This window comes from Gymnoscopelus microlampas, assembly GCF_963454915.1.
Source record: "Gymnoscopelus microlampas genome assembly, chromosome: 19".
Lineage (NCBI taxonomy): Eukaryota > Metazoa > Chordata > Actinopteri > Myctophiformes > Myctophidae > Gymnoscopelus > Gymnoscopelus microlampas.
This window is the reverse complement of record NC_139956.1, coordinates 17,332,657-17,355,600: the sequence shown is the minus strand read 5'-3', so window position 1 is coordinate 17,355,600 and position 22,944 is coordinate 17,332,657. Positions and strand designations below refer to the sequence as shown.

The 22,944-nt window shown below is 42.8% G+C and overlaps 1 protein-coding gene across 1 annotated transcript; it reads right to left on the bottom strand.

The window, feature by feature from the left end:
• Nucleotides 1-1,721: 1,721 nt before the first annotated feature.
• On the bottom strand, nt 1,722-22,076 carry dvl2 (dishevelled segment polarity protein 2). The gene is made up of 15 exons (XM_084043391.1): nt 21,509-22,076; nt 18,000-18,069; nt 15,869-16,020; nt 12,973-13,082; nt 12,209-12,338; nt 11,300-11,390; nt 10,940-11,009; nt 10,370-10,509; nt 9,849-9,925; nt 9,644-9,711; nt 8,973-9,107; nt 8,333-8,464; nt 7,341-7,517; nt 5,512-5,736; nt 1,722-4,080 (listed from the first exon to the last, which is right to left on the bottom strand). The coding sequence occupies exons 1-15, from the start codon at nt 21,667-21,669 to the stop codon at nt 3,509-3,511; spliced, it is 2,310 nt and encodes a 769-aa protein (XP_083899517.1). The 5' UTR covers nt 21,670-22,076; the 3' UTR covers nt 1,722-3,508.
• Nucleotides 22,077-22,944: the final 868 nt, after the last annotated feature.

Sequence of the window (22,944 nt, the reverse complement as noted above, 5' to 3'; positions counted from 1 at the left end):
CGCCTCACGTTTGTGACTTTTCCTGGTGCTCCATCATGGGATACAATGTACACGTAAGTGTCCAAAGTCCAATGCCACATAGCATGCCAACTGGAAGCTAAGTAGAATTTATGAAATCAGAGAACTGGGATTACAGTTGAACAGGAGAACTCAATTTGTATTGGTTTGTGAATGCTGGGCGGGCCTTATTGTTGTGGTGGAAAAAATCATATAACAGTCATTGTGGTATTGATTAAGTGAATGTATTAGGAGATGCAACAATCATCACCTGTTCTTCCTTGTTAAACTCCTCTCCTTGACAAAGTCCTTTGCAAACAGCCGACTCATTCTAACCTATTTCAAACTACTAAATAGGTAATACAATAAAGCTATGAGGTTTGTAGTGTGGAACTACACTACCATAATAGTATTCAAAATAGGCAATGGCAATCTTTCCCAAAAAATGGCGGATCTACAAGCTGCAGATCAGATATAACATTTCCAAAAAATTGTATAAATCCACAAGTTGCAGATCAGTTGTTTAACAAATGTCAAAGAGCATAGCATTATCAAAGATACAGTATGCCAAAAGGTCCTATGATTTTTAAATACATAAGAAGTGCAGTGTGGGGAAAAAATGGTTATTGGTGTTGACTTTCTCTGTAACCATTACTGTAGAATTGTTGAATACACTGTTTGAGGATATGTGACCAGTGGCATATGCGCAATGCTTGCTTGTCACGGCCATCACACGTGTATCTAACAATACAGTTTTGTTTTGAATATTTGTACATGATTGTATCCCATTGAATTAGCATAATGTCCTGTCATTCTGTGAATTTTCTCTATTTTTATAGGACATAAAATACTTTATATTTATGCCCTAAGGGGTCGAATGTGGTGGAAAAATTCATATAACAGTCATTGTGGTATTGATTAAGTGAATGTATTAGGAGATGCAACAATCATCACCTGTTCTTCCTTGTTAAACTCCTCTCCTTGACAAAGTCCTTGCAAACAGCCGACTCATTCTAACCTATTTCAAACATGCCGACTAAGTGTGAGTCAACTATAGGATAAACCCATGTAAGGAGTGACCATCTGTTGTTACCTCGTGTACTTCTCCTGACAGTATTGTATAAAATGGGGGTAAGACATTGATGGGGAGGGATGGGGGAAGCTCCAGAGGGAGACACTAGTCTCTCTCTGCTGTGATGAGATCTACAATAAACTATGGAGTTGGGTTCCTGACGACTGAGTCCTGCGTCTTCCTGATCTGTTTATTTTACATAAAGTAACATGTAAAAGCTGCCATACATTGTGTTATAAGAAAATGTATCCTGAGATTGGCAGAAACATAAATATACTGTGTGTATACTGTATATACAGTATACACACACACACACACACACACACACACACACTCAGTATAATTCCAGTTAACAATAACAACTAATGCACCCGACTGTGAAAACTTATGTGAAGCAGTTAAAGAACATTTTTGATAATTAAACACACTACTTCCAAGTTTTAATAACGAGTTGGAAAAGTTGGGAACTTGGTCCCAGGATAAAAGTCCACGGTTTCACAGGTAAAAGCAGTTTCATTGCATTCTACAAAAATATATTCCAATTTACTGTGTGATTCTCTGGTTGTTCATATAATATTGACTGCGCTGTTTCCTGGTATTCATTATTTTTTTGGAGTGAATGTGAATCCCTTGGAAGACAAAAGAAGAAAAGTCAGTATATATCAAATTTATTCTCAAATACACAAACAAAAAGGTGATGATATGAAAATCAAACAATGTGACATTGTCAATTTCATTACTTTGAAATGCTGACTCTTCATTTAGCACCTTTATGGGTCGGTTATACATGATCTATATATAGTCACTCATACGAAAATGAAATGGTTGAATAATGCAGGTCAGTAACATACAACATATGAATAGGGAGATGGGGCATTTGGATCACAGTTATTTTGAAGAAATACATTAACATGTAATCCCAAAGTACCGCTTTAGGCGTCCTCTCTCACCACACAAGTACCTTTACAACTCCTCAGTCCCATATAGAACAACATGGTACAGTACTCTTCACAATAACAGTCATTTGACAACTAGGTCTAGAGACAGTGATTACTAAACACAAGATTGCCTGTCATTCTTGGACCTAAATTCTTTCACATTTGGAGTCACTATTCTGTAGAGTTGCATTTACATGAGAGTAGTACTGTAGTTATATACAAATAAGTTCATTGAAAATTGCTGGGACACAAAAAAAATACAAGTTCATTTGTGTACCATCGGAAGTGAAATAGTCTTATAAAACCGTGAAAAATAAGGCACTCAGAGACTCATGATTTACACTGGTAATGCCAACATGTCTGGCAAACTAATGCACAAACATGCTTTGATGATCGCCTCCATGTCAAATTACTGTGCTTGGCACCCTCTAGTGTTGAAGTGTGGTCAGTGTGCTTCCGTGTTTGGCAGGTCTAAGGTGATGTTGGACAATGAACACTGACTTGAGATCAATCACCTTTCCTAAAATCATACATTTATATTTTTGTGGGGAGTGTAAAACAGAGCCTATGGACACTTGGTCCCATTTGGCCATAAACTGATTCATCAAAGAAATACCACTACTGTTTGCTTTTCCTAGCCGGCTGTTGGAAGGGAAAACATGTTGATTACTGCTTGGACATCTTGAAAACTTGGTCCCTAACAGACACTCCCTGTCTGGTTGGAAGCCACAAGTGAACGGATACATACAGTGGACATCAATCACTTCACCGCTTTGTTGACTCGTTTACAAGATTATACATTATAAAGTGGTTAGTGTGTGTTTCTGCGCTTAGGTTTGAAGGAGCAATCTTTACAATTAATGCTATTTGGAAACGGGGAAATGGCAAAATGTTGCATATCGCTGCTATCGGGCAGAAACCTTGTATCTCCGTATTCCAACTTGTTATGTTTTTTCATAAATTAATGTGGTACTTTGGCATACAACAATGACGCACAAAAGTAGCTAAATTAGCCGATCTACAAGCTCACACTACGTAGCATGGCAGTGTGTTGTGAGATTGTAGATCTGCTATTTTTGAAAATATTTGAAAGTGGTTAAGTCTGTCTGTGGGTTTTATAAATATTTAACCAATGAAAAGTATTAACAAGAGCTTGTGCCTAAATAATAACTAGATTGGATCCATTGGAACAGGGGTTCTTTTTTCATTTCCTGAAAAGTAATGGTTATGGACATACAAGGTTTCCACCCAACAGCGACGTGGCAACATATATTGTCGCTGTAAATTCATTTTAGATTTCATAATTTTCTTAAACCCTGTTCTCACCAAATTTGTATCACATGACCCCAATCCAATCAGTCCTTGTGAAATCAAAAGCTACCACCTGACACTCGGCCATTAACACAAATGGAAATCACACACCAGCATCCCATTAATGGCCACTCGCATGAGGATAGACTGACGCCGGGACAAAAACACCCAACCTCCTCCCTTCCTCCAACTACATGACATCCACAAAGAACTCGCTGGGGTTGCCCATGGCCAGGTGGAACGACTGGCGCGAAGCGGTCAGCTCCGGAGGTACATTGCCTAGGTCACGGGTCGGGGGGGCACCCGGAGGTCCTCCCGCATTGGAGGAGGGTGGCGGCGGCAGGGCCGGGTGGAGGGCACCCCCGGGCATCTGCTGGGCGAGAGGGTGAGGGTGCGGGCCGCCCATGCCCGGGTGGGGGTGCTGGGGCACCATCATCACCATCATGGGGTTGTATTGCAGCGGGATTCCGGGCGGGTAGGGCGACATGTGGGGCGGCTGGGGCATGCGGTGGTGATGCGAGCGCTGCGAGGAGGCGTGGCTGTGCTCGCTGGGCGTGGCCGAGCCGTGGCCGCGCCTCAGGCTGCTGCGAGTCGAGTATTCCGATTCGCTGCCGCTGCCAGAGCGAGAGTCAGCTCGTCCTTCTTCTCCGCCCCCACCAGAGGGAGACTTCTCTCCTCCTCCTCCCCCCACGGTGCTGCCTGGACCTTTACTGCTGCGACGCCTCTCACCCTCGCTCCTCGTCGAGCCGCTGCTCCGGCTCCCTGCAGACAGAAACACACAGCTCTGTGAATGGAATGGAGGGCTAAGGAGTTCCCTGGACAGATTTCCAAAGCTTTTTCCCATAGGATTACAGCTCTTTATTATTTTTTCTCCCCCGGTAGGACGAACACATTATCACAACCAGTTCCCTTCTCCTCCATCAGGCGAATCGAACCCAGGACCTTCTAGCTGTGAGACGACAGCGCTACCGACTGCGCCACCGTGCCCTACAGCTCTTTATTCTGATAGTATTCATTGCGATATAATGTTTGTTCAGTAACAGGGCTCTCCACGTCTATCCAGCTCTTTAGTGAACAGAAAATACATTTTCAGGTGGGTTGATCATTTCATCCAGAGAGAAACCATTTATCAGCTTCAATTTTGTGTTCAGTGTTCCAGTTCCAATTTTGTCTGCTCACTTATTTGTTTAATCACTTCCAATTTCAAATTTGTATCCAGTATCCTGGACCTGTATGAGTCATCTCTCCTGATTTGATAAAATTGGTATCCCAACCTGAAAATGTATTTTCTCTTCACTACAGCTGTAGAAACAGAGAGACCCCGATTCCTGAATAAACAATCACAATATAGAGCTATTCAATACTTATTTTGAAGCCATTGTTTGCTTTTCTTGTAGCTAAAATATCGTAAAAAAAGTGTGCTGAATTGTGGACATTAGCTTGTTGAACAACATCATAAGCGTTTGTTTGCTACACAGCGTATTTTGTTAATATATCCAAAACCCAGTGTAGAAATTCAAATCTCATTGCAAATCTATGGTGAAACCACTACAGAAAGACTTAGCACTCTGGAGTCAACGTGGCTTATACTTTATACTTATGTGTCAGGGCAGAACTGGTCAAGTATTTCATGTACCTAGCATCCCTATCCTGGGTATGTCAGTAGAAAAACAGTCTGCGAAAATCAGCAGACCTACACGTTCACAATTCACAAGGAGGGGAAGAAGTATAGGGTTTAAGTGGTTTTAAAGCCAGGGTCCCCACACATTTTTAGCAATGAATTTCCAAAACTTTTCCAAAACTTTTCCAGAATATTTAGCCCAATTTCCAGGCCTATATAACAATCATTCGGCGCAATAATGTGTCTCTTAGAATGCCCAAAGATAGGCAGTGTAGCAAAAATAAAGTTTGAGACATACATTAGGCTGCCGTCACACAGCCCGTTCGGCAAAAAACTACTTATGTTACATATTTCGTGTAATATTATTCATGTTTATGAAAATGTTTTGTTTTAACAAAATCAATAGCCAAAAACAATGCATAGCCAAATATTTTTCCAGGACCCTTGATAAATTCCAGGACCTTTGATGATGTTTGATCAATTTCAAACCTTTTCCAGTACTGGATTATTATTTTTTTAATTTCAAAATATTTCCAGGAATTTCATGACCGTGGGGACCCTGTAAAGCTCACCTTCGCTGTGTTGACTGCCAGTGCTGCCGGGGGTGTAGCTGTAGCTGGTGAGCTCATGGTAAGGTGGTGGTTGACTGGAGTAAGGGTGTGTGGGGTAGGGCTGGTAGGGGAAGGTGGCCATCATAGGCCACGGGGAGGCCCCAGGGAGCGGCAAGGGGGCAAGGGTGTCCTGGTCCGAAGCCCCGCTGGAGCCATCGTTGTCATTCAGGGATAGATTGGCCATGTCTGGGAGGGATGGGAGACGGAGGAAGATTAATTAATGAGGGACATAAAGTTGTTTGAGAAGATATAAGCTACAACACTTTTTGCTTAAGCTACAAAAATGAATGTGCTTTGTGGTTGGAATTTTAAAGCACCACATAAGACACATTATCCACAGTAACAATAAAGATGTTTCTCCAAATCATCACTGTACAAATCACCTTGTATGTCCAAAACGGTTACATTTCAGGAAATGGAAAAAATAAACCGTGTTGCAATGGATGAAACGTCATTATTATTTAGTCACAAGCTCTTACACTTTAAACTTTCAAAATGTTGCAAAAATGACGGAAATAGACGATCTACAAGCTCACAACGCAATGCATAGTTTTTGTAGATTGGCTATTTCATTTCTCATACGATGAGAAATGAAATAAAAAACAATATTTTTTTGACATTTATTACTATTTTTATTGCCATTTATTACTAACATTTTAAAATAGTTCAAATAGCCGATCTACAAGCTCACAACGTGTTTTGGGCAGGTTGAACTATTTTAAAATGTTTTTCAAAATAGTAAAAAATGTCAAAAGTATAGGCATAAGGGGTAAGACAGCAAAAGATAGGGCCCATAAGGTTTCTGCCAGACTAAATGATACAGTCATCTTGCACAAACACAAGCCTGTCACCAGAGGTCAGACCGCAGCTGCAGCCTGGAACTACTCCAGGAACACACCGTGTCAAATGGCACTCGACTTGTGACCTCTTGGTCACAGGATTGTCTTATCCAACAACAAACAACCCCAGGGTGCATCTTCTTGATCTAGGGGGCTACTTTGCTTGCATTTAACAACTTAAACCCTCTACTAAGTGAAACAGACAAACTACAATGCGATGCGTTTTGAGCTTATAGATCTGCCATTTTTGGCAAATGTTCCCCCCAGAATAGGCATGCTGGGGTTCAAGTGGTTAAGTGATTCAGCGACAGTGCTTCCTTCTAAAGCCCCTCTCCCACATGGCATACGGCAAAGGCAGTGGATAGTCATTTTATGGAGAAGTTGTGAATGTGAGAGGTGTCTAAAACACACAAGCCTATTCTAAATGATGTGTTTGGGATGAACAGAAATCCTCCCCGGGATGCAGTCTGGGCAAAGAGGATTCTTTACTCGATTTTCTACCACGTAGGAAAATGACAACTTCGTCGACGCATATCACTGTCACAGGCTAACAGTGTGCGTGAAGTAGTTTTCTTGTTATTGGTGAAGATAACGATCACTAAGTCCATTTAGAGATACATCACTGTAAACTGGCCACTGCCTTGCCACAAAAGTGAAAGTCATTAAGCGAATGTGAATCTTTAGGTTATTGTTGAAAAAGAAAAAAACGTTTTTCAACTGTTTTGTTCCCAGAACAAAAGGCCATACTTTACAGAAATCTGACACTTTCATTCCCACTTCCGCTGCAGGTGAAGAGTTACGTAATTGATACAAGGTTGAGAGTGGGGAGATTTACAGAACAAAATAAAGTGGAAACCGCTGCCGTTCCCACATTATGCCAATATGGAACACTGCGAGTCGCTGAACAGCTTTCAGTGCAGGTAGGAAAGGGGCTTAAGTTGAGTTACTTACAGTTCTCACAGTCGCTGAAGTCTCCAAAGATGTAGTAGCACTGCTCAGAGAAGGTGATCTTGTTCACGGTGTGTCGGATGAAGCCGGCCTTCAGCAGGTTGCTGGCGTACTTCCTAGCCTCGCGGCGATCCTGGAAACCCTCGATGTGGTGGTATAACCACTCTACCACATCTGAGCCTGGGCGTACAGACATGAGACAGTTGGAAATACAAACATGCATGGGCATTTGGTTGCATGCACTCCTGTATAAAATGTAACTGTAATTATAAACAGTCATCTTTGCGAAAAGGCTCCACCGCTAGATTTCTTTTAGTGGTAAGGGAGCAGTAATATGAGAATGATATTCATCCCCTTCAGAAGTCCCATAAAGAGACATTGCTATATTAGGTATAGCAATCCTTCCTAAGACTATTTGACCAATATAAGTGTGACTTCATTCAAGTTAGAAGCAAATATCTCTCAGGAGAATAACAAGGGACTGCAAGTGTTAAATAACAAAAGTAATGTTTCTAATCTGAAATAGCTTAACTACCGTACTTCAAAGTGAAATTCAACTGTACAAGATGGCATATAATCAAAATGCACAATACAGACCATATCATACATACATTGTTGTGCTAATCATAAACACATGCACATCTTTTATTTATTTATATATATATATATATATATATATATATATATATATATATATATATATATATATATATATATATATATATATATATATATATATATATATATATATATATATATAATGTAGAAATGGACAGGCATGTAATGTACTCTAACTATTGCATGTGATCCACCATCATGTGATTTCAATTTTAACCAATAACATCTCCTGTCAAACTGCCCGTCGCATTTATACTCTGTAGGGATTTAACAGTCACATGCTCTTGATTCCTGGAGAATAATGCCAGCACTGTGAACACTGGGCCACACGCGCACATGCACCTAATGTGCTCTGGCTGTTCTCTCTGACGTCTTACCAAGGAAAGCGTTGGGGATGGTGATTTTAAGCCACATTCGATCCCTGACCTCCAGTCCAGACTCTGGGGAAGCCATGGCCTTGGCAACCGAGGCCATGTCAGAGTGCAGCGACAGGTTAAAGTCATCGAAACCTAGAGAGGGGGAGGAGGGGAACAAGACAGGTGGGAATGTTGTGTTTATAAAGGCAGACGGAGAAATAGGAGCGAGAGGTGTAAAGATTAGGAGACGTGAAAGAATGCAAAGCCTGAAAATAATGAGGGATGAGATTAAGTGGCTGCAAAAGGAAAGAATGGAAATCCAATGCAGAGATCAAAGAAGGGCAGAGAGCGAGGCAGACGTCGTTTATCACATGAAAGAGTTGATAGCGAGGGACAGAAGGAGAAAGACAGATGTGAAAAGCGATTCTCGTGCCAAGGTCGCTGACAGAGATACCTGGCAGCTTACAATGGGAAGGATATACGTTAAACGACAGACAGCAATGCCGACAGACAGACGGACAGCCAATGAGCCCCCACAAAGGTGCAGAAACGGAACATGGATATAGCCGTGTACCAGGACTACATGGAAAGCGAGGGGAAAACCAAGACGGATGTATACAGGGATTGAGGTAGGAGGGTACGGTGCGGGTACGGTGCTTACGTTCGGTCTCGGTGACTGAAGAGGAGGAAGTGATGGTGCTGAGAGAAGAGCTGCCTGGGTATGGAGGGTAGGCCCCCGTCAGAGCCACTGAGTGGCTGACCCACGCTGCCGGGTCTATGGGCCGGATCGGCTCATCTAAACTCACACATACACACAAAAGAGATTGACGCTTGGTCTTTTATTCAGAAAAAATATCAAGAGTACAATTAGTTAGTCCTGTCACAGTTACTACATAATCGCAACGATTTGAGATGATCGCAGTTTTTTGGGGATAATTGCAATTATCTTATTTTTATAGAAATAGCAGATCTACAAGCGCACAACTCGTCGCATTGTGAGATTGTAGATCGGCTACTTCCACTATATAAAACATTTTTTTAAAGTATAAAACTATTTAATATGTCAGTCATCATATGTATATTTAAGTTATTTTGTCAAATCTGCCCTGTGAAACTTTTCTTTATGCAGCCTAAAAGTCAGACAGAAATGTCATTTTTATTTACAGTACATGTTCAGACGTTCAATGCCAAAAACACAATTGTTAATCGCGATCATTTGTGTGACAATTAATCGTCAAGTGCAATGACACGATCGTGACAGACCCTAGGTACAGTCTGTCGTAGTCAAAGCTAGTAGGCCAATAGGAGGCTGTGTTTAGGTGTAGTACTCACTGCGAGGCAAGGTGAAGTACCCCTGCGGGGAGGGGTCCCAGCACTTAGCCACTGTCAGGATAATAGGCCTGGAAAACACAGTGAGGATCAGAATCATCATCTACTGACCATTAAGCAAGGTCCTGTCTGCAAATGGAAACTCGAGATTCTTGACTGCGATAGGCCGCAATTCATTAGCAATAAATGCAAAAAGCCAACCACTCACCCTGGTTTGTGTACGATCTCCCGCAGTACCCGTACCGCGTCGTCATTGCTCATGTTCTCAAAGTTGATGTCGTTGACCTGAGAGGGAGCAAGGAATAAAAAGCAAACTCTTGAGCTGGCAGACCAATGAGGAGTTTGTTTGCTTTGACACTCTGCAGCAGACCAATGGGTTACCAATCAGTACATCACCTTTAAGCTGAACAGGAATGTGATTTCATCTGACACTCCAACACCACAAACATTTGTCATGAAGTTGGGAATAAAGATTTTGAATGTGTGGTTCTTACTGAGTGCAACCCAACCCAGCACTTTATTTATTTAACCACTTAAACACTAAGAGGCTTAACCACAAAAATAATGATTAATTATTTCTAAAATAGCCAATCTACAAGCTCACAACGCACCCCCCCCCCCTAAATGACATGACCAAAATTGGAATGCCAGGGTTTAAGTTGTTAAAAACAACAGTCTTCTACTGTGAGTTGCATTTAGGACTAGTACATATATGCTCTTTGTCCTCACCTGCAGCAGCATGTCCCCAGGCTCGATGCGTCCATCTGCAGCCACCGCCCCTCCCTTCATGATAGAGCCGATGTAAATGCCCCCGTCACCCCGCTCGTTGCTCTGGCCCACGATGCTGATGCCCAGGAAGTTGTACTTCTCTGTGGAGATGGAACACAAGGGAACCGTGTTGGTGGGCAAAACAAGACCTACTACATAGGTGCCACACTTTCAACTGAATTACTACACAACGATAACATAAATTGCAGGAGTAGAGCATAAATACTGGGTGCTCTGTGATAAAAAACAATTGCATGCAGAAAATATATAGCTGGCACAGAACAACAGGAACAAAAGCATTATGAGAAAGGAAGTCCAAAAAAGAACTGAAATAATATTATAGGCACCCCGCCCATAGAGCAGGAAAAGGGCGTGGTTAAACAGCTTTTATTAGCATGGCTACATCGATTAAAAAGCCAACATGTTTCACCCCTCAACATGCAAATCCACTGGTCCCTTTTAAGTTGTCGATTACTACACTGCTGCACTGACATTCAAACATGAAGAGCAACATAATAGGAGCCTACTGACCCATGTTGAGAGTGACAGTGATGATGTTGAGGGACATTGTGGAGTCCGTTACACTGCTGAAGGATGAAGCCTGGAATCAATGGCATCAGCACAATTACCACACAACACAATGGTTCAGAAACACAATAAAAACACACTGACATAACTCCTTGCCAGAGCTACTATTCTTTCTCAAAGTGTCTCAAATGAGCATTAAGCTCTCATCCTTTAGCCAATGCACTGGCTCAAATGATGTAATGTGAAAAGCAAAGGGGTTGGTGAATTTAAAGTGATGATGAACAAAAACAAGAGCCTCTTCTTTGTATGTACAAGGACAGGAGGCATCTCCACTAGCTGGTAATACAAGGGGGCTGTACTCACCCTCTCCAGGCGAGGGGGGCGTTGTTTCCTGCGTCGGCGGTGGCGTTTGAGAAGCCTGGAGGCTGTGCTTTGTTCTGTTGAGCTGCTGAACCTACAAGTTCAACAAAGAGTCAAAGGTCAATGGAGAACGACGCAGACCTAAACCTTTAATGGGGATCCATTAAAGTTTTTTTCCAAACTTTGTGTGTTTGGATTCCAGAGACATTAACTGTCACTGACGGTTCCTAATAGAGGATGCTGCAATGGAGGTTTTAGAGCGGCTAAATAAGAGGTTTAACTCTTTTTAACCAACTGCAGAAAACCCCCAAACTATTATCTTCCTCTAATCTCATAACTGATTTAGTCCTTTATTGATTTAATGCTTTACTGTGTTACCCAAGCTTTTAGCGCTTACATTTAAGGCTCCCTTAGGTCTACCTCCTAGCTGAATCGTAGATCCCTTTAAGCTCTTCTGAGCCAGGTCAAATTCTCAAGTGCCATTCTGGAATCTAGGCTAAAGACCAAAGGTGAGCTGAACTTTGCCATCCTTGTCCCTGCTTTGGGATACAATTAACCGTGGAAATGTTTTTTTTAAATCTACCCATATTTTATTTATGTCCATTTATTTGTCACCTTTCTTAAAACACTTTAACAGCTTTTGAAGGCTATACAGTCTGTTGTTTTAACTTTTTTTTCCTACAAATCTGGGCTGATGCCGACTGTTAACTTCCATTGTTCACCAGTTCCACTGTCAAACATCTGTTAAATGCAAATAAAGAATGGATAACTTAAGAATGGAATATCAACAAGCATGAAGCCAGACTAGCTCCTTACTCCTGAAATTACCCAAGTAGCCCCGGGTGCATTGCTGTTGCGGCAAACAGACAACCTTCCACCTTCCTTTCCTCCTACGTTTCCCCCGTCCCTCACCTGCTCATGGTGTCGTCGTCTTCAGAGTCACAGAAGCTGGTTGTGTCCAGCTCGCTGCTCATCACGGTGGTGGAGCTCTCGTAGCCCGCTAGGTGGCGCTCCAAGCGGGTCTGGCCATTCATCCGTGGCCCTGAGAAAACACAGACAAGAGAGGATTAGTGATGCAACAGTTAATTGAACCATTGATTTAATCGATTATAAAAGAAAATATATTTTATTTGAATAAAATTCGATTTTATTTTTCATTAAAAAGAATTATAGCAGATTTGAAGGCTCACAAAACATTGCATTATTTTTGCACAACACCATTGTATGACAAAAGTAGGGCTTAAATGGTTAATCAGACTAATAGATTATAAAAGAATTAGAAAAAAAATCTCCTGCATCGATTGATGTATGAAAAAACATTAACGATTATTCGACTAATCGAAAAAGTAATCGACTGAATAATCACTAAAAAAAATAGTTGGAGCCCGCAAGAGGATCACCGTCAAAGTTTCATGTTTGCCAACATGGAAGTTTCATGTTCGCTCATGTCGGGATTTACCTTTTCCTGCTGTGCAATTCCATAAATAAAACAAGCGCTCTGATGAAGCACATTCAATTCTCCTCATTCCCTGATCATATCACTGTACTGAATGAATCACTGCACTGACTGAAGGATGGGAGCATGCCAGATCTTGATTGAGTTCTCTGTCTTCAATGAGTTCTCAGATGCTATCCGAGCGTGTCGCGGTGCAGTGCGTTGTGTGACTGATTCTCACCGTGTTGTTCCATATTCTCTCTGTGTCTGGGTCTCTCTCTCCTGAAGGAGACCACAGACTCAGTCTCCGTCTGGTCATCCAGGGTCTCCACACTGCCTGCTGCATTGGGACTGTATACACAGAAAAGGAGAAGAGACTCATCTAATCAGACTTTGATATTCCCACTGGAGTTAGTACCACTCTATTATCCGTGTATTCTACTGTATTTTCTACATGCACATGCTAAGACACACACAAGCCTCATGACTGGATTGCATCCAGACTGTGTAGGATTTAAATCCTCAATGGCAGCCGGACCACTTTCCACCTGGAAAATCAGATTTTTACGGCATGGCACCAATGAGGTGAGCCGTCTAGAAGCTCGTTCATCTGCATGTCCCCCAGATGTTTGTGTCCTTGTGCTAATTGAGGCTAATCTCACTAACCACTACACCAATCAGCGCAAAATGTTTTGCTGCCAATAACCCATGGAAGTCAATACCCAAATGTTTTTCACATTTTGATTTTTGTGTGGAATAGTTTTCACATTTTGTGAATTCATATTCTCAGATACACTGTCCCTCCATATGTGGGCAAGACTGACGTTGTCAATAAGAGGAAGTCACGCCGGTATTAGACGCTGACGTGTTTTTATATCAGGTATAAGATATGCTGTGACCCCGCCCCCCCCACACAGATGCACACTGTTGTCAGATAGCAGCGCAAAACACAGGCCGTACTGAACAGGACAGACAGCCTACACTACAGAGGATCACAAAAAAATACAAAGAAAAATCCACCATGAAACGATTTAAAGACCGATATTGGCCATGCCGTTTTTCTGTACTTTTATAGTGTCTTTTTGTTTTTACAGTGAAATAATTACGCGATCCTAGACAACGTGATGTCACATTGTATTATTTCTAGTGCAGCTGCTGGAGTTTAGTAGGAGAGTATTTTTCAATGATCTAAAACATAAAACGTAGCATAATCATAAACACTGTTGAACAGCATTCTGGGAAACATAGGAAATGGCTAACTGAAGTAGCAGTGATCAAGTAACCAAAACACCCCCCCAAAAAATGTGATTAAATCTCACCACAAAATAACTCCTCCCAAAGACAGCTGATAAATACTGATGGCAAGAGACTCTCCGAGTGTGGAATTTTCCTTTAAGCACTTAAACCCTATATGCCTTCTTGACCGGGGTCGCCCAGGGGTCTATCCTTAGCCCCCTCCTTGTTTTCCCTCTACACCAAATCTCTTTGTGGGAAATAGCCGATCTACAAGCTCACAAAGTGTCATGTTGTGAGACATGGCCATAGGGACGCTAGGGTTCAAGTAGTTTACTACCATATTCCCATAAACCTCACAGGGCATTTAATATGGCACAGATCGTGCACGACAACACCTGCATGACATCAACCCATACAAAGAGAAGCAGCGAGCGACTGACACCACTGGAGGAGCAGTAAGGCATTGGCTCTCAAAGTCGGATCCGGGGACCACCAGGGGTCAAAATGGACCGTTACAGATCTGTTACTCAGAGTGTACAAACGGGAACTAAATGGACCCGTAACTCAGAGTTAAATAAATGCGGAGGATTTTATAGTGTAGATCGGGGTCCCAGAGATCAAACTAAATGGTATCAAACTGGCGGTCCTTGAAATTCAAAAGGTTGAGAATCACTGGGGTTTAGGGGGTTTTGCTGGGGTTTGTTTGTTGTATATTTTGTTGACAGATTGCTTCGGAGGCTGTTCCCAGAGACTACTTCCGTGGATGATGTGAGCGGGCGGCCCAGGCTGGAGATCAAGTTCATATAGGCTGTTGTGTCGCTGCTAATGGCTGAGAACCTGATACTCGGTTGAATGAGGTAGGTGTTCTGGTGGTGGATACAGTACCTACAGTATTATGACTGCTGGTGAAGGGTGTGGATGAGTGTTTTGAGGAGGGGCTGAATGGTGCTTTGTGTTGTCGACAGTCGATTGTGGCTTGCGGGTCTAAGCAACACTGTTCCCACCAAACCGTTCACATCCCAGAGTCTCCAGTGATCAACATCACAATCACTGCCTCAATTTCACCAACACCTGTATGTGGTCTAGGCTGGCTGTCAAGTTCCATTTTCAGACTTGCAGTTTACTACAGTCTCTTGCTCATTATTATTATTAACGTCGTAGACCTATATACTTATTTGACAGGAGTCCCCCAGGGGTCTACACTAGGCCCCCTCCTTTTCTCCGCTACACTAAATCCCTTCGCAGAATAGACGACCTACAGCATGGTGTGAGCTCACGTTATGAGATTATAGGTTGGCTATTCTGCCCTGCCAAGGTAAAGAGCAGTAACTATGTTTTTGGACACGCCGACTTATTTGTGTATCCCAAAGGTCAAATTAGCCTTTGTGATTTTGGGGGATAAACAATTACCTCAAGAACAGATGCAAAATTAGTGTAATATCACTTATATGCCGATATCTCATTTGGCTGACCAGTTGAATCACTTTTAAACCCATTTTTCAGTGATTTTTCTTTTCGTAGTTACTGCTCTTTACCTTGGCAGGGCAGTTAATTGTCACTCAATATTCGCCCCAAAATAGGGACGCTAGGGCCCCTGTAGTTAAGTGAAATTTGTATCTTTTGAGCCTTTCCACAATTTAAATGACATCATTCCCCCATATTTGCTAAGCATTTACCTCCTATTATAGATCTTACAGACACTGTGGCAGGTGGACAATAAGGTCAATTCATCATCACACTGTGTGGAGAGAAAGCCAAAGTGTATGTGTGTGTGTGTGTGTGTGTGTGTGTGTGTGTGTGTGTGTGTGTGTGTGTGTGTGTGTGTGTGTGTGTGTGTGTGTGTGTGTGTGTGTGTGTGTGTGTGTGTGTGTGTGTGTGTGTGTGTGTGTGTGTGTGCTCACTGGAAGGATGGCGGCCTGGAGTCTCCAATGCCCCCGGTCCTCTCTGCAGGTGGAGGGGGCAACGGTGGAGGAGGGGGCGAGGGCTGGGGCACCTCAGCAGGGGGGGGGACCACCGCGGGGAGCTCTGCTGTCGGAGTGTCTGAAGATACCAACTGATGATGATGATATAAGAGAGAGAGAGAAAGCGAGAAAGAGCGAGAGAGAACAACAAAAAAAGAAGACAGAGAGAAAGAGAGGCAGTTAGAGCGAGAGAGAGAGAGAGAAGAATGAAAGTGTGAAGAGGGAGAGTCATAGAAACCAGAGCAGGATGAGATTGAGGACAGAGAAGTGTTATGGGAAATTTTCACACGAAAGAGGTGAGAAGAAGTTGAAACAAATTGAGGTTGGAAAGAGGGGGGGGAATAGGTTGAGAGAATGGTGGCGGTAAAGAGAAGAGATGGGGGGGCAGGGGTAAGATGTCAATTACTTTGCCACACAAACATTGTTATTCTTTTCAGATGGGTGTCTCAAGGGCATATTGAAATGCTATACTACACTTAACCTGTCTCTCTTCATTATACAACACACACACACACACACACACACACACACACACACACACACACACACACACACACACACACACACACACACACACACACACACACACACACACACACACACACACACACACACACACACACACACACACACACACAGCTAGCTACATTCAACCAATTTTTAACAAGGCATTTCATTCCCTCAAACTTACAACCAAAAAGGGAAAGACATACATGAAATTAAATATATCTATTCAATTGTGTTAAGTGTGCAAATGTTTTAATGTCCTTATCAACACATGCAGGGGTGCATTTCAAATAGCAAATTAGTGATGAGCATTTGAGAATGTATGCACACACAAGATTCATATTTCACATCAGGTTTGGCCTGGTAATATTGAAGGATCTCAATTCAGATAAAAGAAAAAGCTTCTACTGAGCAGGACTGCTTTGCCAATTGGAATATATTCAACCTACGTAGATTAGACAGGGTAACATTTGCTCTCTTTTATTGAGTCAATAGTCTCTACTCCTTTCGTCCACTGCTAATGGCCTTGTGACTGCCGAACACTCGTCCTCTGAGATTGCCTCCATCCGTCTTGAAGTTGCAGATCACATATCAGTCCCTCTGGTATCCTCTCTTTGTTCCTCTTGTTTAATCCCTTCCCTCGTTCTTATGCACTTAACAGATGCTTCAGCCCCAAGCCTGCTTATCTGGGCCAAGTCTCAATGTTTTGTCTTCACTTAATGTAACCTGTAGGGTGGAGTACCGCAGACCTTCCGACAAATCGGAAAGGCTGAGCTTTCATCTGGCAGACGACGGCCGCACTGTAACTGACAACATGATGTACTGCATATAAAACTAACAACTTACTGTACACTTGAACATTTTCTAGCATTAATGAACTGATAAACCTCTACTGGTTCTATTCTACCCCACTCACCCTCGCTTGGTTCAGCTAAGTGACTCTAGCCCTATTAGCTCCACATGTTCCATGAGCAGTCACAGTGTAATGTGCATACTTCATAGAACATGTCATGGGTAGGGGAACTTTTGACGCCAATATAGTGCCCAGTACAGCGCTGCATTTCAACTTGGCTTTGCTAAGCCACACTTGGCCTTGTGGCTGTACATCTGAGGATACTTCACCCATGGATCTGCAGAGTCCATTTTTCTATTGTTCCAACCTGGCTGCACTATAAAATCCTGGTCAGCACGCTTTTATTGGGAAATCATTTCCAAGATATTTTTCACCAAATTGTACGAGGATATGTTGCTTCTGAAAAGCGTGTACTTTGTACCACTTGAGAAAGAGAAGCGATGATGTGGCACTATGAAACACAATATAATTAAAGTTACTTTATTTTATGGCAGTTGATCAACTTGGCAAGATTTGTAGTGTCAGGGTGGTCTGGGCAAATGCACAAGAAAAATGCACAATAAACAGCCGATGAATACTTTTATTTCCTATGACTTTTGAGAGAAGGAACCATGCTGCGGAGTTCTTTACCATCATTCAGACACTTCTGAATGAGTCCGCAGCCCTGCTCCCTCAAAGCTAAAATGACACTTCGTTTGCCATATATCTTACCCATGACACCACTCTGCCGTTGAAGCATGGCAGCTTGGCGCTCTCATCTGAAATCTCCTCCTTCACCACCCTGAGAGAAAGAGAGAGAGAGAGTCAGTAACTAGAGTACACTGTTGGCATGAATCAACAGCATATATTAGGGTATAGAATAAACACACTCGACTTGCTTGCCCCTGCGAATGAGCGGCGCCATACAAGTGGAATGTCTTCAACAGCAATGCACTAAAAAAGCATGAAGCACACACACACGTGGAGCATTTGTCCCACTTTGTAAAATGACTCAACTTAATTACCAAAACTCGCATACAAGCACACCTCCTGACAATATAACGTCTCAGAGACTGTCACTACTGGACTTAAACTCCAGCCTCTGACATCCACAACGCTATTCATTCCTCCTCCCACCTCTTTCTTCATGTTCTTCGGGACAGACAAACAGCCAGCCTCCTTGGCCATGTAATTTCTCCGCGGCAGCCTGCCACCATGTGATTACGGCAGTTTACTAGGACTTGGGCTGGGCACAAGTGCTACATAGAGGGACACTTAACTGCCCTGAAGAGCTTTTTCAGCTTCATTTGCCACTGCGCCTCCTCTTGTGTGTAATGTAAGCGAGCTGCTAGGGCAGCTGTTGAGTGCTGGTTTTTGTGGGTGAGTGTTAGCATACGCCGAGATTGTTGTGGGAACTAGGGAGGGTTTGTTGCGGGAAAGCAGCCTGTGTGTGTCCCTGTGTCTTATGTACACCGGTATGCGTGCCTGTGTGTAGCAGTGCAACAGCTAATCGAAATATTGATCATAAAAAGAATACATTTTAATATGGGGGGTTGAAAAAACTAAAACAAATCCAAAATGTTCAAAAATAGCAGATCTTAATTTGTTGATATACTCTTTTTTTTTATCATCATATCATCATAAACACACTTTAAGAATCAAGATTATTCAATTAATCAAAATAGTAATCGATGGAATAATTGCTGAGAAAATATAGTTGCAGCCCTACTTATGTGAACGTCAGCTCACAAACTCTTCCCATTTATTTTCCTCGTGATCTGCCTCTCTCTCTCTCTCTCTCTCTTTCCACTCTCGCTTTTATGAGGGATTGTGTCCAGAACGGAAGACACAGATGCAACATTCTACCCCTAAGAGAGTAATTGTCTTCATACCTCAGCCCCAGTCTGCCAAACAAACAAGTGACTTCACTGTCCATTTCACACCAGCTCTAAAATGCATTGAATAACACACACACACACACACACACACACACACACACACACACACACACACACACACACACTCAGCCCTCAAATATGCTGCGTCCCGCTGGAATTCTGAAACCTGAAATTCTTGCCCTGGCTCTAGCAATTTCCCCCCCTTCCTCAGGACCGTTAATCCCATTCCCCACACACCCCAAACAAACACACACAGACACACACAGCCTCTCCTCTCTCTAGCCCGTTCGCTAATCCTGCGAATACAATTCCCTGGCCACCCCACCAGTGCGCAGACACACACACTCAGTGGCATGCCCAATACCTATACTTATACATGCACTACCCTATGCTTTCTCTCCCTCCATTCCTTGTTGAGTCTGCTGTAGACAGCCAGCAAATGGCCTCTGCCCAGGCCCAGGTTGGGAATACACACACACACACACACACACACACACACACACAGGTTCTGTCCTGGCCTGTTCTGTTCCATGTATCTCCCCCTGCCACACACACAGTTCCAGCCGACAGCTGGCCTCATACTAGGGCAAATGAAAACACACACTATTAGACAGTCCTGGCCGAGAGGGGGGAAATATGTCCCCGCTTTGATTGGACAGCTGACTCAGAGCTATGTTTGAAAATGTTCATCTGAAGTCAGTTGGACATAAGTCAGATGAGACCTAGGCTGTGCAAGATATGTTAAGCACTGGGGACTTTCTCTCCGATAGTTGGACGTGGACGTGGGTGGCTCTTAAGTGTGAATATGTTTCATAGATAGAAGCACAAATACGTTTAAGTTAAAGCCCCCGGCGCAGTGGTGTGGCCAATGGCCATTCAGGCTTAAGGCATGTGCTTGCCTAACAACACCAATTTCTACAGGCAGCATTGCAGTTCGTTCATGGGTGTTCTGATTTGGCATTGTATGCCCACGGCTTGCTGGCAAGTGCTGTGGGGGGGGGGGTAATAATTCTCTGCACAAATAATATTTATATTAAACAGGCTGCTCCAAATACAATACATAATACTCTAAATGGACTCCAAACACCACCAAAGTACCATCTGCTCATATTGCCGCTTCACAAACCTAGGTTTATACATATAAAATATGACAGACAAGTTTGAGGGACAATTACCAATCAGGGTATACCTTTCTCGCTTGTTGAGAAAAAACATGGCCTGTAAACACATCTGACACAAAAGATATTACCGCCCAATCCCAACTATTCAGATTATGCACAGACCAGGTTCAAAACAGTATCCATCAAGCCCAGCCTACTCAAAAGCCAACGCTGCAGTTTCATCCGAGCTTTGGGTTTGATGTTGTGTTCCTTGGCTCCTTGGCATAGCCATGCTGGTGCCATCCAAAGAGGAAAATGGTAGGTTAATACTAATCCAGGAGTACAATGCATTTAACAGAAGCCCTAAGGGTCTCGCAGGGTGAATTCACCACAAACATGCATTCCATTCCAGGAAAATGCACTGTTAGCTGCAGCCACCAGAGGAAAAGAAAAAAAAGATTAATTGATAGAGGAGACAGCTCTTTGAGGGCCAGAGTAGTCTCAGCCTGAGAGAAAGGAGAGGGAGGAAGCGAGAGAGAAGGAGAATGAAAGGGTGGCTGGCAGGCCAAAGTGTTAAAGGGAGACAAAACCCTGGCTTCTCTCCCAAGAGGAAGAAAAGCAGAGGATTTCACAAGATGATGGAGTGAGGGGTGGGAGGGACGAGGATTAGGGGAAAAGAAGAAACGCAGCTGAGAGAGAGGGAATGCATGTCTCCCATGATGTCCCATTGTAATGATTAGGTCTCCTAAGAAATGGGAAAGTCTTATAATCATCGATAATAATTGTATGTATAATTTAGACATACATCTACCCTTGTTATTCCAAGTCACAGGGCTGAGGATGCGTTGGGTTAATGGCCCTAGTATTGTTCTGGCTGATGTTGATTCTGAGTGTACAGCAGTCAGTCACACACAAGACTACACCCCTCTCTCTCTCTCTCTGTGACATTATCTCTCGCATTACAATATAAACACAGACTCTAAACAAAACCTTTTAAGTTGCAAATCAACTAGTAACGACCCCTGGAGAAGAGTAATCATTTGTATCAACTTTGGATTGGGTTTTTCTTGTTTCATTCCATATCATGCAGCCTTTTACAGAGGCTCTCTAGACAGGCCTTTAGTTACAGAAAGTTTACAAAACGTTGCAAGGCTGTCTTTCTCTCTCTTTTCTCTTTTGTGTCGTCCATCATTTGCATGCAAACCACACACAGCAGCAGCCTCTGTGAATCACTGCCACTCACCCGAAGTCCTGGTCCATAGACTTGAAGAAGAATTTGTAGTTGGGCTTGTTCAAGACCTGCTTAAAATCCAGCAAAGTGATATTTTCGGCAGGAATGGGTATCTTCACCAGATACGGCGTCTCCTCTTCGTCAATGTGGTATATTATTTTGGTTTCTGCCATTGTCGACGTTTTGCTTTGTGTTCCAACAAGCACAAAAAAGGGGAAAAAAGAAGTGAGGCGAGGTGGTAGCTTCAATGCTGTGGCTAGTTAGTTAGCAGCTAGGTGGCTAACGAGAGAGAGCTCGAGCCGAGGAGGTGAAACGATGGCCACTGAGTTTTTCACTCCTCTGCTCGCCACACAAACCTCGACACGGTAAAAAAAAAAAATTAAAAGCGTCAACGCTTCGTGGTGGAAAAACTTGATGTACGACCGCTACACAACCAAAACTCGCATTTCCCCCTTTCCTTCGGGGGGCTAAAAACGACCCACACGCTCCATTCACACGACTAGACCGACTACCAACAACTTTTCTCCCCCAACAAAAACATACAGGGGACGACGAGGGAGGGGAGGAGGGGGTCTGAAAACTTTTCACCACTTTGCCAGAAGCCAACGTAGCGGCGTCTGACGTACGTGTGTGTGTGTCTGTGTGAGCCCCCCCTACGTACACTGCAGCGTGAGCCCCCACCTACTGCAGTGGTGGAAGAAGAGCCTACCGGTATTAATGTTTTACTTGAGTAAAAGTATCAACACAGCAATGTAGAAATACTCTGTAACAAGTAAAAGTCAGGAATTCAAAATGTACTTAAAGTACAACAAATATTGGTATCAAAATGTACTTAAAGTACCGAAAGTAGAACGTACTCATGCATCATGCAGAATGTCCCATTTCACAAGTTTTCAAATGTATAAATTGTATAAACAGTAATCATATTAATGACTGTATTAATTAAACTAGAGTATGGCCTACAAATGGAACCAAATCCATTTGTTTTCATAATGGAAGCAAACATACTCGATGAATTTAATACAGGACCTCAATGGAAATAAGCCATAGGCTTTTGGGGGTTATCCTCTTAGCATCCTTTTGGATAAATCTGTACCTCGACCTGTGCTTTTTTTTTTGCAAACTGTTGATACCGTAATCAATCAATCAAAAATGTATTCCAGTTGTAGCCCTACACTCCATTTGGTTCCTCTCGATCCAAACAGGCCCCCTGCCCAGATCTGCCATCCCAAAGACATAAAAGATTAAAAAGAAGAAGCTTAAAATTGATCAGTTAAGTTTTCCATGTTCACAAATTAACAGACAGAAATACTCAGGGTTTTTATTATGATTATTATTATTATATGTGCTATGCTTTAGGATTGTCTCGCTCACTGTGCACATTTGGAACAGCAACGTTGTGAAATGTTTATTACACAAGGAAAAGGCTTTATTGAATTACTATAACA

What these genes read in the sequence shown, in the direction of transcription:
- dvl2 (XM_084043391.1), bottom strand. Translation starts at nt 21,669, where the DNA reads ATGGCAGAAACCAAAATAATATACCACATTGACGAAGAGGAGACGCCG. An exon ending in AGAGAATATGGAACAACACG is followed by an intron (nt 12,339 to 12,972) that starts GTGAGAATCAGT and finishes GTGTTTTCTCAG; the next exon opens with GGCCACGGATGAATGGCCAG. An exon ending in GAGATCGTACACAAACCAGG is followed by an intron (nt 9,712 to 9,848) that starts GTGAGTGGTTGG and finishes TGTGTTTTCCAG; the next exon opens with GCCTATTATCCTGACAGTGG.